At 40.2% G+C, this 15658-nt stretch overlaps 1 protein-coding gene across 1 annotated transcript in view; it reads right to left on the bottom strand.

Annotated features, from left to right (window-relative positions):
* Positions 1 to 15658, bottom strand: part of HECW1 (HECT, C2 and WW domain containing E3 ubiquitin protein ligase 1) — a 174457-nt gene that overhangs the window by 90357 nt on the left and 68442 nt on the right. Inside the window, exon 4 of the mRNA XM_086467608.1 lies at positions 10257 to 10332. Within this exon, the coding sequence (XP_086323734.1) occupies positions 10257 to 10332 (76 nt within the window). The remainder of the gene's footprint in view (positions 1 to 10256; positions 10333 to 15658) is intronic.

Here is a 15658-nt window from a genome sequence, read left to right as displayed (position 1 = left end):
ATAGTATGGCAGGAATAGTAAAAATCTCACTGTTTCTTGTGAGGTAATGCAAAGCCAAATCATGATGATCTTGTGATTTAGGATTTACAAATTATTATATAATAAAACTGCAAATTTTACAACCTGATCGTGCAGAGTGATCTGGCTTCTAAATATTTATGCAACTTAACTGATCTGCTGATTTTTTCTAAGGAGCTAAGCACTTGCTCAGCCTGACTCCAGTGGTAGGACTACTCTGAAAAAGAGATCCATCCATTTAATCACATAGACATGGCATTTGGTACCCAATATATGTCACTTCTCCTAGGTATCAATTTTATCTTTCTAGGAATCTTATCTTTTAGACCACTTTTTTTCTACATGAGAAGTCATTTTACATTTTTTCCACTTAAAACATTTCCTTCCCTGCATGGGGGAGGAGACTTTACCTGCAGTAACTCTGGAAAACCCTTGTATAGAATATCCAAATTTTAAGCAGGGCTTTCTAGCTGCAGAACTCCCAGGAAGTGTAATACGAGTTGTGCAGACAAGGTACTTATTTCAAAATTTACTCATAACGTTCTGAAGAAAGACACAAAACCAGTGAAATTCAAACAAATCTACCGGTATACTATTAATCTTGGCTCAACAGCTACAAACTAAAGCCTCTGGCCTTGTCTTTTCCCAGAGGCATTTCTAAGCTTTCTTTGGAAAATATAAGCACTTATTCCCATTAGCGAGTTCAGTAGCTAATTTATTTTCCACCAGTCTTTATATGGAGATTCTCCTCCTCCATTTAAAACCATATTTCACATAAGGCTATAAGCACTGAACTGCATTCTGCCTACTTTCTCTTGCTGTATTGAAGAGATATAAAGAGATATAAAGTATTCACAAGATAGTTTCCAAAACTGCTTAGGTATATACCTAAACATCCAATTTAAACACTTTTTTTTTATAAGGCAGGTTTTGAAAAACATTAATTTTCACAGTATTTTAATTCTCTTCTGATTAAAAACCCAATTATGCCAGCAGGTTGCGAGAGATCATGTAAAACCCTCCAGGCAGATATTTTTGATGAATCTGAAAATCATAGACATTCCACACAAACATCAGCTCTATCAAGAACAGGGATAAGATTCACCCAGTTATATTTTGCTTCCTTAACATACGGTAATAGACAACACAATAAAATGTGCAAGTTAAAAAGTACAGGTTTTGTTCTGATTGGTTTTAATCATCTATTCCAGCACTCAATTCATGTTGCAGATATTCAAAAGCCATTGGACAGATGGTCCTGAAACAGACTGTATTTTAAGAACCTCATTCTTGTGACATTCTCTAACAATTAACAAAAAATAGAGGGTATCACTACTAATAGCCTATTTGAAAGTACTTTGCTGGCAGTACGTACTGTCATGCTCCTAGCAACACTGTTACACAAAGAAAATTATCTGGTTCAAGCTGATAACGCTGAAATTTTTTTTTCACAGCATACAATCTCTGTGTAACCAGCACGTATCTCATCTATCAGCCTGATGAAATCCTACATGGCAAACTCTTTTGCTCTGGAAGTTGTACTGTTAGAAATACATTCCAAAAATAGAAACCAAGATTGCAAAAGCACGATGAATGATAAGGCCCAGCAGTGTAATAGTGTCAGGCTGCTAACATATGAGAGGAGAAAAAGACCTCCGGGATCTTATTTTCTTTCTCTCTGATGTTTCCTCAAAAGATTCTGAAACTGAAATATTTATTGCTGTATATGTTTCTGATTTTTCTCCTTCAAAGAAAGATGGCACTATCTTTGGGTACCACTGTGCAAAAAAATGGTCTATTGATAGACAGAAAAGAAAATAATCAGCACTCAATTATGTATACATATATATTATGTATCATAAAGAACATACATATTATGATGACCTACCAGTCTCTTTTCAGTTATGGGAATTAGGCACAGCCATGAAGGTGAAGGTACTCTTAACCTTAGCACCCTAAGTTTTGCATTTGGATGAGAAAAAAATAATATAGCTAAGCACACAACAGGAAATCTTATGTGTGTCATTTTCTTGCTTAAACTGCACAATACAACAAATTTTGTAAAAATGTCAGTTAGAAACTTCAATTTTTAATGCCCAAAGCACTCATAGGGATAGTGGAAATAGCTTTCTCAAGGACAAATATCCCAGTTATACTTAACGTATCTCACCACAAATCCTCAGCACTGTGAAAATCAGAGCATCAAAAATGCAAAAGCTCTGAATAAAGCTACATGAGCATCTGCAGATATCCAGAAGAAGTCCATTTAATTTAAGTGGAACCTATGGATACTGTAACTTGTTATAACCAAAGTCTCAGGGACTCTCTTATCACTGCTCCGTAACATCCCAACAGAAGAAGCCCAGCTATTCTGCTTCCCCAAATGAAAATGTTTCTCTCTTAGCTGTATTGGCTTCAGAAAAACGTTCTAAAGATAATAAATATTTAAGTGATGGTTTCAGGTTAACTAAATTTAAATCTTTGGTGAAACCAATGAATGCCAGAAGGCTTGTATGTGCCTTGCTGTACACTGTAGTTTTACAGTGCATTTCTTGGAGGCATATGAGGAAGTGCTACCAAGACAACCCATCTATCCTTTGCAAAGGTGTATTTTCATCCAGTCTCTTAAAAAAAGTTATTAATATAGCATATGTCAGTCATCCATTTACTCATTAACCACACTTTAGCGTGAAAGAGGTTATACACATTTAACAGTTTAATAATGGCAGGCCATCTCTCATGGAAAATGACAGAAGGAAGGAATCCATGTGGAGACAAAGCAACCACAGACTCATCCACTGCTGCAGACTTTCAGTAATTTCAGTACATTCACCCTAATCTAGCTAGGCTCACTTCAATGTTGAAAAACGGCTTATACTAACTGCTGCCTGCTGCTGACCCCAAGTGAATTATGCATTTGTGTCAACTTCAGGGCTTCCCTTCCGTATATCCTGGTCTCTGGGTGTCTGGTTGAGACCTAAGGAAGCTTTGCTCTAGGTCATTTGCATGCACACAGCCTCTGTCCCTAAGGTGGGCCTTAGACTTCCCTGTCTGCCTTGTAAAGGATCATTCTGCAAATCCATCTTCCATGCAGTGTCACAAACTCTGGGGCACTGGTGACTGGAAAGTGATGGAGACTCTATGTTTGTGGTAATTTGGAAACTAGCATGTATTCACCAGCAAAACATGGAGCCAGGTGGGGATATCAATTCCAACAGGCACAGCTCGAACACATCTGTGTTTTACCAAGTTTGATTTTGCTTCAATACAAGTGACTAAGCTTTCAAAACATCAGGGGAGAGGTACGATTTGGGTTTGCGAGTCACACTTTGTCATGCTTAGCAAGGAGATTCTCCAACAGTAATGATCCGCAAAACTACCATAAAGACAGTATTTCAGTGACCTGCAGAGACAGCGAGGCACTAGTCCAGACCCATGCTCCGTGTAGGAGCATGACAGAAAAGGATGGAGAATCAGAGCAAGAACCAGAGTCTGGAGCAGTCAGTTTTCTCAATTAATTACATTTAGTCTGGTCATCAATTTGTCAGTAGTAAGTTAAAGAACTTAGACACTGTTCTCCCCAAGGGATGAGGAGCTTTTGTCAACAGCTGTGGAACAACTTTCCTAGAAGTAATACACAAGGATACTCTGTGCAGTTTACAGATGTGCCTCAAGAAGACTTGAGTCCACCTAGTCTCTCGATGGTGTGTATTTTATTTCACTGAAGTAGACCAGAGTCTACAAACCAGCAGAAGGGTCAAAGACTCATGAGTAGTGGAGCTACTAGTTTTGAGAAACTGATATTGATGTTCTAGTACAATTGACAAATCCCTTCCAACAACGGACAACAGGTACTGAGTGTCCTTGATGTTTCTAACCACCATCCTACTGATGACAATAGATGTCTTACAGATAGCTATGCTGACCCTTGTGTGAGAGAACATTAAGCCCCAGAAACTCTACGGTCAACTCATTGAATTCACATTTTTCTTATTTAGCACACTAGCCTCATGCTCTCAGAACCAGGAAATGATATCTATTCCTCATGAGCCACCTGACCCTCAGAGAAGATGAAGACATCTTAAGTTACACCAAACTTGCACAGCTATGGTCTAAAACCATAACTAATGAAGTACTGAAAAGTTACCAGGACAGTGAACAAGATCAAAGGGTCACTGGAAAGACCACAGTCAATTTAGATTGCGATTTAGCTTGATGAATATCAAAATGGAATGTGTTCTCTCTATGGTCTGCTCATTAATGGCAGAATAAAAATACTGTCATCTTACTGAGATCCTGATGTATCATGAACATGGCTTATTGTGCCTTGTTATATGAACTATCATAAGAGAGTTGCTAATTAGGATGTCAACGGATGGCTCCAACATTTCCCTTCACTTTTCCTTCGTAAATTCCCAAAGTGCTGTCAGCTTGGGTTCTGATACTGAAAAAATGTACTTGGACAGGACTTGTATCTGGGTTGACTACCGATGAGGTAAGGTATTTGCAAGGCTGCTAATATGTCAGTGTTTCTTTTGTGAAGTGCACTTTGCAGAGCTTGATCAGAACAAGCAGGACCTATTTTAGAGGGCAGCAGTTCATATACTGAGCTGAGCTACATACGATAGTGGTGGCTTCAAAGAAGTAACAACAAAACTCTGCTTGCTCAAGATTCAACAGGAGGCACACAAGTACTGCCTCTCATCTACGTGCTTTTGAAGAAATAGAAATTATTTTAGCTACCAGTACTGTAATAATCTTTCAACAGTAAGAGCACAGCGATACTGCATTGGTTTGGAAATGCGAATTTGATTCATGCAGCAGTAGATGATACTAAAATGCATTGTAAAGGAAAGTGAACACAGATTCACAGAAGTACTGCATCTGGTATTATAGTTCACAAAGCAAACATAAGGAATTTTAGAAATCAAACAGTAATGTGCAGTGATAAGAAGTCTTAAAATCCAACACAGCAAAATAATGCAGGGGAACTGAGAAAGACACTACATAATGTACAATGTAGTACATTGATCAGCTACTGAAGGAGGTTCTACACTTGGTGATATGCAAGGGGTTAAATCAGATTAATTAAAGTGGTTCTTTCTGCTCTTACAAATCTACATATCTGTAGACAGACTCTTTTTTCCTTTTAAAAAAGAATGTAAGAAAGAAAGAATTGGCTGGTTTAGTTGCACAAGGAGGTGTTTAAAGATCTAAGATTTTAAAAAAAATTACAAAGTGGAGCAGGTAACCCAAAACATTTCTGTCACATGAGGTTCCCAGGCAAAACATTAAAGACAGTGGAAAGGAGGAGAAAAGAATTTTTCTAGCTGCAAATCCTACACAGGAAAATGAAAGGGATTCTCATTTGTGTAAGGGGGGGGGGGGGGGGGGAGGGCAGCAGAGGTATCAGGAAGAAAACAGATCTATTAATAAATGAAAGGGAATAGAGAAATTAATTATTCAAAAATGGCTGAAAGACAGGCTACCTTTTTAATTGTCTTCATCAAGAAGAAAAACACAGAAAAAGCCTGAACAGCTTAATACAGCGAGGGGGAGTTTTTATCACTGCAAGTGATTAACCACTGGAGCAAAGCACCATCTCTTGGTACCCTCAGATCCAGACTACACTCCTGTCTGTCAGATACGTCTGAACCAAACTCACACAAAGCTCCACACCATGGAGCAAGGTGGCCTGTGTTATATAGGATAACAGAGTCGTTGAATTCAAAGCCTTTTGAGGCCTTTAAAACTGTTAAGTCTAGAGCACTGCAGTACTTCGCAGGCACAGGTGTACTGGAGGTGGTAGAAAGTCACCTCACCTTCACACAAGCTCTGACAGGTAAGAAAAAGTCGAATGATTAGTAGCTCACGTTTATAAAGAATACATCTGGGTAAGTTAGCTTGAGTTGGGGAGGGTGGAAAAAGAGGCAGGCTTATAGCAACATTAAAGAAACAAAATTCAGTGGCTAGAACTCCTGTTATAAAGTCAGTCACTAGGATTCCAAAAAATGGCTGGAAGATAGAGACAATTATATACCTGTATTCTGATCAAGCATTTCATGGTAACTACTGTTGTCAAAGTGACCCTTAGCAGACCTAATACTGTTTTCAGTTGTGATTTATACTCTGACTTCCATAAACTGACAACTGATTTTACCTGTGGTCTGAAAGCCACACAAAAATAACTAACAACATTTCTCAGAGAGGTGCGATGAGAACAAATGCCTGAATTTTTGTGAAATATTCAGATCTTTCGGTCATTTATTCCACAAGAACACTTGTAAACAAAGAGTGTGCAAACACACAAGGTGTGAAATATTAAAGCTTGAAAAAAGTTATTTGATGCAACATACAGATAGGAGGCATATCATACAAACCTCACGATAACACTTTCTAAATATACCAGCCAACAGAATGGTTAAGGGCTTTCAGCGAATACGTTATACTGTTGCTAAACCATGAACCTTCAGTGAAGGAGCTGGTACATCTTGGGAAGCTTAGCGCATTTCTTCCTTCTGTACTTCATGCGAGAGAGCTCTGACACTTTCAGCCACCTTATCAGAAGTGTGACATTCACTGGTGACAGCAGAAAAGTCATGTTGGAAAGTAAATGCAAAGTGACTGCATAGTTTTCCTTAAAGACTGTACTTAATCTAGCTAAATTAGGCTCACAATATTCCTCTTGGTATTTTAAATAATGAAAGCTATAATAATACAGTCATCATAAAAACGATTAAGAAGCCTAATCACAGCAAATTATCTTCTCTGAGATCAGTGTTGCTAATGAACCTATGAATCTGAACTAACCTTTCACAAGACCAACTTCCAGTCTGCAAAGAGGCAAACACGACAAAAACAAACCTCCTACTGACGTAACGCAAACTCTCAGCTACTTCTGTTCTCAAGAAGCTAGCAATATCCTTTTGCCTTGAAGCATTAACTTATACTTTTTTCTTCATTCAACATTTTTATTCAATCCAGAAATCTTTTCTCAAGCAAAACTTCCAGTGAAACCCACTGGCTTTTGTCCAAGCAAATACTCAATAAAACTACAGAAAGAATAAAGCACTTTGTCATCAACTTTCAGAAAGAAACTGTTTCTGTGCAGTTCATTTTAACGTAGGGTCTCACTGGAGTGTCTAGGCAGTAGAGCAGGCAATAGAAGCCAGCTGAAATGGACTGATGATGTTCAGCACTTCTTGGGATTTGGCCTACTTTGAGATTTTTCTCTCGCATTCCAGTAGATTTTTCTTTTTAAAAATTGATATGGTAGAAGGCATAGCTGTTCTTGCATTCTTTAGATGATAAACTGCTTTGGGCACGACGGCTCTGTGTTGGTGCAGCACGTAACGCAAAGGTCCTCAGTCAGACTAATGGTCTTACACTTTTTTTTTTTTTAATTGCAACGAAATCAACCATAATTTGGAAAGCTAACTTTGAAGCAACAACAGTGAAGGTGCCAGTATACTAAAATATAGATATTGAAAAGGAGAAGTCTATATGGGCTGAAAGGACTTGTGACAATAGAGGTTATTGCTGTGATACAATGCAAATGGAATGGAATCCCAGTCCCTTCCAATACCTCTGGAAGGCCTGGTTTGATTTGCATTTTATTAGCTAGCACAACAAGGCCTGGTTTGATTTGCATTTTATTAGCTAGCACAACAGACACAGGAATAGCAACAATTTTACTTTGAGACAGACAACAACATTTTTTTTGTGGTTGTTGACTAAGTAAGAAGGTAATAAATAAACCCTTGTGTCATGCTAATATGTTAATTTCAGAAAGACTGAATTTGAGCTATTTTGATACCAAAGATTTTTGATAAAACAGTTGTGAGCTCAAAGCCTTTCAAATACCTGGCTGTGATGATGCTGTTAATATGAATGTGATGCAAATTGCTTGCAAACCACTAGAACAAGCTATCCCAAATGCATTACAAGGTATGGACTCCATATACTTTGAATTCAAGCTGTAAATTAAGTAGTTAAGTTTATAAAAGGGCCCACTTAGACAACATTATTTAGCAGTCTCACAAATTATTACTCTTGACACCTCTTGGTCTACTAGGCCAAAGAATCTGAGAATGAAAAAATGTAATTAATTCTGGGCAACATTTTCTGTGCAAGATTATTTAAGAACATTAAAAAAATATTAACTCTACTACTTTATTTCTGTTGAGCTAAACCTGTGGTTTTATCAAACTGACATGACTGGATGGCTGCCCGGTGTTCAACCGTGCAAAAATAAGTGATGTGTTGAAAAAGCCTCATCTCATGTCAGTCTAACCTGCCATATAGCATATATAACCGCTCAAGAACCACACCGGCCACCTAATTTGGAAAAGCACTGACTTGCACACTTAATATTAAAGAGATATGGAAGTCATAGTTGACTTTAACACAATTTAGAGGGAAGCCTGAAATAAATCATATGGCCAAACAAATCATGTATTGCAATGCTTGTCCGAGTGTAGGACTTTATACAGGAAGGCCTACACTTGCAAAAATTTTGAACTAGCTATAACTCTTTTTTTTCCTCTGTACTACTTCCTCAAAGAATTTCCAAGTCAAGTTCAGCATCATTCTCTTTGTCTTCCAGGAGCTAAAAAAGATGGAAACCAAGTAGCCAGCATAAAATTCCAAAATGAGAATCTTGCTCTTTTGACAAATGGATTTTTTCTACAGAAGTGATTTACAGATTGTTTTTACCAAAAACAGATTAAATGGTACCAGTGCTATTTAACATCTTTGTCAGTGACATGAACAGTGGGATCAAGTGCACCCTCAGCAAGTTTGCCGACGACACCAAGCTGTGTGGTGCAGTCGACACGCTGGAGGGAAGGGAGGCCGTACCAGAGGGACCTTGACAGGCTGGAGAGGTGGGTCTGTGTGAACCTCATGAAGTTCAACAAGGCCAAGTGCAAGGTCTGCCCCTGGGTCAGGGCAATCCCAAGCACAGATACAGGCTGGGTGATGAGTGGATGGAGAGCAGCCCTGCAGAGAAGGACTTGAGGGTGTTGGTGGATGAAAAACTGGACATGAGCTGCCAGTTGCGCTCACAGCCCAGGAGGCCAATCGCATCCTGGGCTGCATCAGAAGCAGTGTGGCCAGCAGGTTGAGTGAAGTTGATTCTCCCCCTCTGCTCTGCTCTGGTGATACCCCACCTGCAGTTCTGCATCCAGCTCTGGGGCTCCCAGCATAAGAAAGACAAGCAGGTCCAGAGGAAGCCACGAAGGTGATCAGGGGGCTGGAGCACCTCCCCCGTGAGGACAGGCTGAGAGAGTTGGGGTTGTTCAGCCCAGAGAAGAGAAGGCTCTGGGCAGACCTTATTGCAGCCTTTCAATATATAAAAGGGGGCCTACAGAAAAGATGGGGAGGGACTCTCTATCAGGGAGTTGAGTGATAGGACGAGGAGTAATGGTTTCAAACTGAAAGAGCAGAGATTTAGATTAGATATTAGGAAGAAGCTCTTCACTGTGAGAGTGCTGAGACACTGGCACAGGTTGCCCAGAGAAGCTGTGGCTGCCCCCTCCCTGGCAGTGTTCAAGGCCAGGCTGGATGGGGCTTTGAGCAACCTGGCCTAGTGGAAGGTTGGAACAAGATGGTCTTTAAGGTCCCTTCCAACCCAAACCATTCTATGATTCTATAAAATGGTCCACAGCTGCTTCATGGAACCACATTAAGCCCTTAAAACCTGCAGTGATATGCCAAGTAATGAGGCTGAACATTCTTCAGAAAATTTAGAGGCGTGAGAGTAGTCTTCTTAAGCCACAAGCTCAAGAAGTCCAAGAGTCCCTACTGAGCAATACAGACAAGCTTGTGCACCATGGCACATGGATCTGTCGCAGGTCCAAACCAAGACTGTGGAATGTGCTCTGCAAGAAACAGAGGACTACCACAAATCACATTTTGCTTTAATTAAAGCACACGCCTTTGATCTTGCTTTCCCTGACCTACGTTTATAGTGACACATCATAAACAGGAAAATATAATGTAGCCCCAAAACTACTTGAATAAGACACTTCAGCACATAACTCTCATTGAAGGAAGAGAGTCTGGCAATACTCCTAGATATTAATTCTCTGTCTCAGCATCACTTATAGAGCAACAGGCAAAACCCCCTGCATATATACATATGTACATATACATACATACCCATGTACATGAAAGGTTTTAGTAACTTCAGTTTCTCACTCTCTGGGCTTAAAACCTTCACATCAGCAGTAACTTACCTGACAATGAAAAACTTATCAGTCTCCGACTTCCTTGTCCCTGGATTGAATCTTCATTGGTAATGCTTTTAAAAATCTGTTGGAAGAAAAATAATGGTGAGAGAGAGTAACCTCCAACAACTCTTGAACAGACAAACTGCTTAGTAACTGTCTTTTTTACAGATTCTTAGTTTTACAACTAAGAATGGTCATCTAATTGAATTTGATTTATTATTATTTGATTAATGGTCATCTAATTGAATCAAAACAATGTTCTATCCAGGTAATAATTTAATCACTAGTGGCCTATGTCATCCCTTCCTGCAGGCTTTTCCTTTGATACAAAAATAATACTTTAATTTTAATATTACAGTTCCTTGCCCAAAAATGAACTGCTTATTAAACAGGAGATAAAAGTAGCACATAAGGATGGAGAAATGTCTCTCACCTCTAAAACCAACTTCTGTCTTTATAACATCTTAGTACTAGCATAGAAAAATCTTGTTCCAGCAAGTTTATTGTATACACGCGAGAAAGACTTCCAAGAGCTTACTAATACCCTATGCAAAAACCAACTGTGAATTATGATAACAACAAGCATTGAGTGTGACCTGGAAAAATTAAAAAAAAAAATTAAAAAAATAGATGACTCTGTACTCCACAGTTCAGGTTTTAAATGTCAGTCAGTCTTTGGTTCAGCAAGTTTATTGGTGGGGTGCTGTTGTGCAAATTTTGACCCAGGCTCCCTCCTGGCCATGATCAGAACTGGGAAGCAAGAACACCTTCAAACGAGTGTTTGAGGCATCAGCAGGAACCCATCATCAACAGTTTTCACTGCTGTTTCCCTGAACAGAGCAGAGGAGATGCCATCGGGAGTCAAGCTCCAAGTTCAGCAGGGAGGTGGTGCTACTCTTACTACCTCCCACTGACTCTGAAGTCACACCAAGTGCTGCTCTGCTCCCGGGAAGCCGCAGCTCCTCGCCACTCCTGCCATTTGGCTCTCAGGCAAGGAAAAAAAAAAAAAAAGAAAGAAAGAAAAAGAGCATTTATGCAGTGAAGTTCCAATTTCTGCCAGGAAACAGTAACTGAAGTCCCACTCAGCTATGACTCATTGCTCAGTATATTAAATATTGTGTAGTCAAGCTTAACTTAGAAAACAAGCTGCTCTTTACCCCCAGAGAGTGCAAAACCTGGGCAAGTGGGAACTGCAGCCCAGCTAGCAGAGATTAAACAACAAGCACTGCTGGCAGGTCAAGACACAGATGAGGTCTAAATACATGAGTTGAATTTAGACACCATTATTAAAAAAATGGGCTCTATTGGCCTTTGTCATAATCATTTTGTCTCTTACAGACTATTCAAATAGGAAAAAGGGTACTGAGTACAGCAGGACTATGAGCAAACTCCAGTAGAAAAATCTCTGTTGGGTCACAGCTAATTAATTGCAATTGCGTTTTTGGCCTTCTCAGCTAAACAGGTTTCAGCATATTTATTGAAGCCATCACTGATTTCCGGATAGACTTGTTTAAATCAGAATATTACATATGACTATGAGAACTTTATGACAAGAACTCTGTAACCTTTACCAGCCGAAGTTGTGATCCCATCAAGAAACAACGACATTTCCTTGTCAAGGTGTGTTTTCCATACTATGTCACAGCCTGACATTTATTACACATTATCCTTTAATGCTTACTACTTACAGTCTTTTCATGATTTTGTCCAGGACAGTAACTGGGCCAATCGACCTAGATATGCACACATTTGCAAAACATGGGCTTTTTTCCAGTCCTTAAACATTTCTCCAGGGTTTTTAGATTTGCCATGAAATCAGTAAGAATAGTTTAACAGTCTATGCTTTGAACAGACTGGGGTGGATCTGCAAATACCAGCCTGTTCAAAACTTAAAGATACGTTGCTATTAAATGACCCTTCTGGGGTCATATTTATATTAGCAAAATTCTATCAAGACAGTTGTACTAGCGTATTGTCATGAATCTTGATAAAGGCAAAGCGACCCCAGCATGGCCAAACCTGCACTGGCAAAGCTTGGCATTATACAAAGAGAATAACAACACATCCAGACCCATAAGTGAAACAACAACAAAATAAATTTATTTGCTCCTAAAGGATCCATCTCCTCTGTGAAGAAGGTGTACCTCACACTGTCAAGTGCTCACCCCTCAGTCACACAATCACGGGGTCTAAAAACCAGCCCTGCTGCGTAAACAAATTATATACTCTGCATTTTACCCCAGCATAACTCTCTGAGATGCTACGCTACATCAAAATGCTAGGCATTTTGATAAAGTCTAGCACTTTACCTTAGCAATCTGAAACACCATAACACTTTTTTGAAGCTTTTCCAAGTTTCTTCTTGTCCAGACAGACATGAAAGGGAATGCATGGCAGAAAGGCTGAGGGAGAGGTGCTTATCGTTGGGCTGGGACCTGGGATGCACCATTAGAGACTCCATACAACCAAGCCGAACGCCTCCCGTATAGCTCTACCATCCCAAACGTGCTCCTTGTCCTCAAGTGGTCTGGTGGCACTGGTCTGCCACTCTCCCCACACGTATGCTGCACCTTCTCACCCACGATACAGGTCCTCAGGCACAGCAGGGCACTGCCAGAGAGGGTTCAAGAGCAGGAAGACAGCCTCTCTCAAAGGAAGGAGCAATTATGCATGGATGTATACAGGGAAGGATATTAGGAAGACCGGGAAAGTGATTATCCTTTAATACTGGCGTTTCAAGGAGTCAGAAGGAAAGGCAGGTGAGGAAGGGGAAAAATCTCCTGACATTAAGTCTGATTTTCTGAAAATAATTTAAAAAAAAGCTATTTGCTGCATTTCAGATTCACCATTTTCTAATGCATACCAGACTGCCCCCCTTAGCAAGGACAAGGCTAAGAGCACTTGACACAGGGCAGGGCAAAGGAGGGCTCACCAGCCACCACACCAACGGGGATCCATAGTGTCTTGAGGCCTGGGATGGGGAAGCGGAGGGGCCATCTCTTCCTGCTTGCCATTTATCATGAGAGAAATCCAGACTGGTTTTAGTGGCTACAATATAATTACATTGGGAGTTTGCCACTGTAAGTAAACCTTGAATTTAGTTATCGGGAGGTGAAAAACCCTCTGTATCTTCTCAACTGCCACTTAAAACATAGTTAGTTGACAGAAAGACAACATTCATCTCATCACTCGACATCCTACAAACTTGAAGTCCTTGGTACAAAAAGGAACAAATGTGATTTTCCCTCAATAAGTTCTGTGCTCTTTTATGCCCTTGAAGTGAGAGCTCAGTCTGAATAAGTTTAGTATTTTTAGTTTATAATATCGTGTTTGCACATTGTGCAGCCCAGCCTAATTATTTTACAACTCCTGCTGATACGGAACAGGATGAATACACTTTTATTACATGCTTCTGTATATCTAGAAGAGATGGGACATGAGCTGCAACTCCAAGCTTAGCTGAATCTCTCAGAAAACCAAAGAAGCTTCCTGAACCAGATTGAAACCTCCTTTTGCTTTCTTTGCTTGTAATCAGAGCTGGTGTCATTGCCACTGATGGGAATATGTGCACTCAAGTAGTTAGAGAAATATCAGTACTTCCTTTAAAATATTCTCCAGTAAACAAACACACTGTAAAAATCTTCTGCTCTGCTGCAGAGTTTCTCAGCATTTGAAGCATGGCAAAAGACAACCGCCAGAGCCTGTGACGGCTATCTGCAAACCACGGGGAGGTACTTGAAGCCAGATCCATGTCTCTTGGGATTTGCTGAGCTCAGGAAAAGGTCCACGTTTGGTAGCACTTTTCATTTTTTTCAGTGAAGAGAAAAAAAGAAGGCAGAAAGAGATGACGGAAAGCTAAAAACAATAGTCTTATCCTAGTATCACTTTTCCTTGTGAGTAGTTCCTACAAATGCTGAAGGGAAGTTATGTGACCCTGAATGAGAAAGGAGGCAGGATTCACACTAGCAAGTGGAGCCCCTGACACTCCCTCCCTCTTTAGCCATAATATGTGTTACAAAAAAAAAAAAAAAAAAAATCTTGAGTAATCCCAGAGTACTACAGTCCATCAGCTCTTGCTGAGGCAAAACTCCAAGTGTGTCACTAAAAATTTGTCTAAGCAGAAGCTAAGAAACAGAGACTCTCACAGCTTACTAAAAATATCTCCTAAAATACCTTACCCTTCACCAGTCTACCTAGATACGTGGAAGAGTAACAAGGACAACACTCTTGCTCTTTAAAGTGGCTTACAGGGCATGCCTTGGGTGCCCCTGTTCAGCCTCCTTGTACCTCTAGGTTACAACAAGGCAAATACTTTTGGGGACGTACAGCGTGAACACGGGTCTGGAAGAAGCTGTAACCATGTTTGCCTGGTGCTGTACTAGAAAATCTGCTTTTGGGCACCACAGTGACCAGTAATAGTGCTGCATGCTGGTAAAGCATGTTTGCACCACTGAGGCCCTTTTAGCATGTTAGTATATTGCGCAGCCCAACTTCATTATTTTAAAAGTCCCGCTGATAAGAAACAGGATTAATACAATTTTATCATGTGTTTCTACCACACCTAGACGGGCACATCACAGACAAATACAGGCACTTACTCCTTTTCCCCACACAGTACAAAAAAACCCCTAAAACCTGTTATGATTCTCTAAGCAAGCGGGAAAAGGCTTACATTTTCCACAGCTCAGCAGTGAAGCACCTGCCCACAGTAAAGGAATAAAAGACATCATCCCAAGTTCACGCTTCATATTCTACCACCCTCTTTAGAGAGGGAGTTCCTCAGCAGATCTGCAAATGGATGAATTCTCCCATTTCCTCCCAAGTGCTGAGTTTAAAAAGAAATAGTTTTGGAAAAAAATTGACTAAAACACAGGCTGAGTGCTTCCTTTCTCTCCATCACTTGCCTTCTTCCACATCTTGGAAACACAGGACACACTGCGATGCAATGGGAAAATTGTGAAAGGAGCAAACGGAGACGTGAGCTCTATGACTGTCACTGACAGAATTATGGCTATAATCCCAGGCACCACTTTGAAAATCTAGCCTAATTAGTGGCAGTGTTTCAGCTACAACCCTCACTCTGTTAACAGAATTATCCAGCTCTTGAATGCAATGTATTCCACTTATCCTGTTAGCTTGTTAAGCCACTATGCTGGCACAGTAGTATTTTTCTATCAGGTGCTTCTAAACAGCAGCCAGTTTCTCCAGCAGCAGCCTAACTCCCTGCTGGGCTCTCTGCAGCCAGCTCACATCCCTGAAGGACTGTGACCACACACATGCAGAGTCTTCCCTGTGTGTCACGGTCAGCACTGTTCTAGCCTTATAATATACCACCTTCTCAATGCCATTCCCTAATTAAGGGGAGAATTTGCCTTTTGCAGGCATATGGCAATTGCCCTCTGTCTGCA

This window comes from Leptosomus discolor, chromosome 7 (assembly GCF_034619465.1).
Source record: "Leptosomus discolor isolate bLepDis1 chromosome 7, bLepDis1.hap2, whole genome shotgun sequence".
In the NCBI taxonomy this organism is placed as follows: Eukaryota; Metazoa; Chordata; class Aves; order Leptosomiformes; family Leptosomidae; genus Leptosomus; species Leptosomus discolor.
The sequence above is the reverse complement of the archived record's forward strand: the minus strand, read 5'-3'. Positions and strand labels throughout refer to the sequence as shown.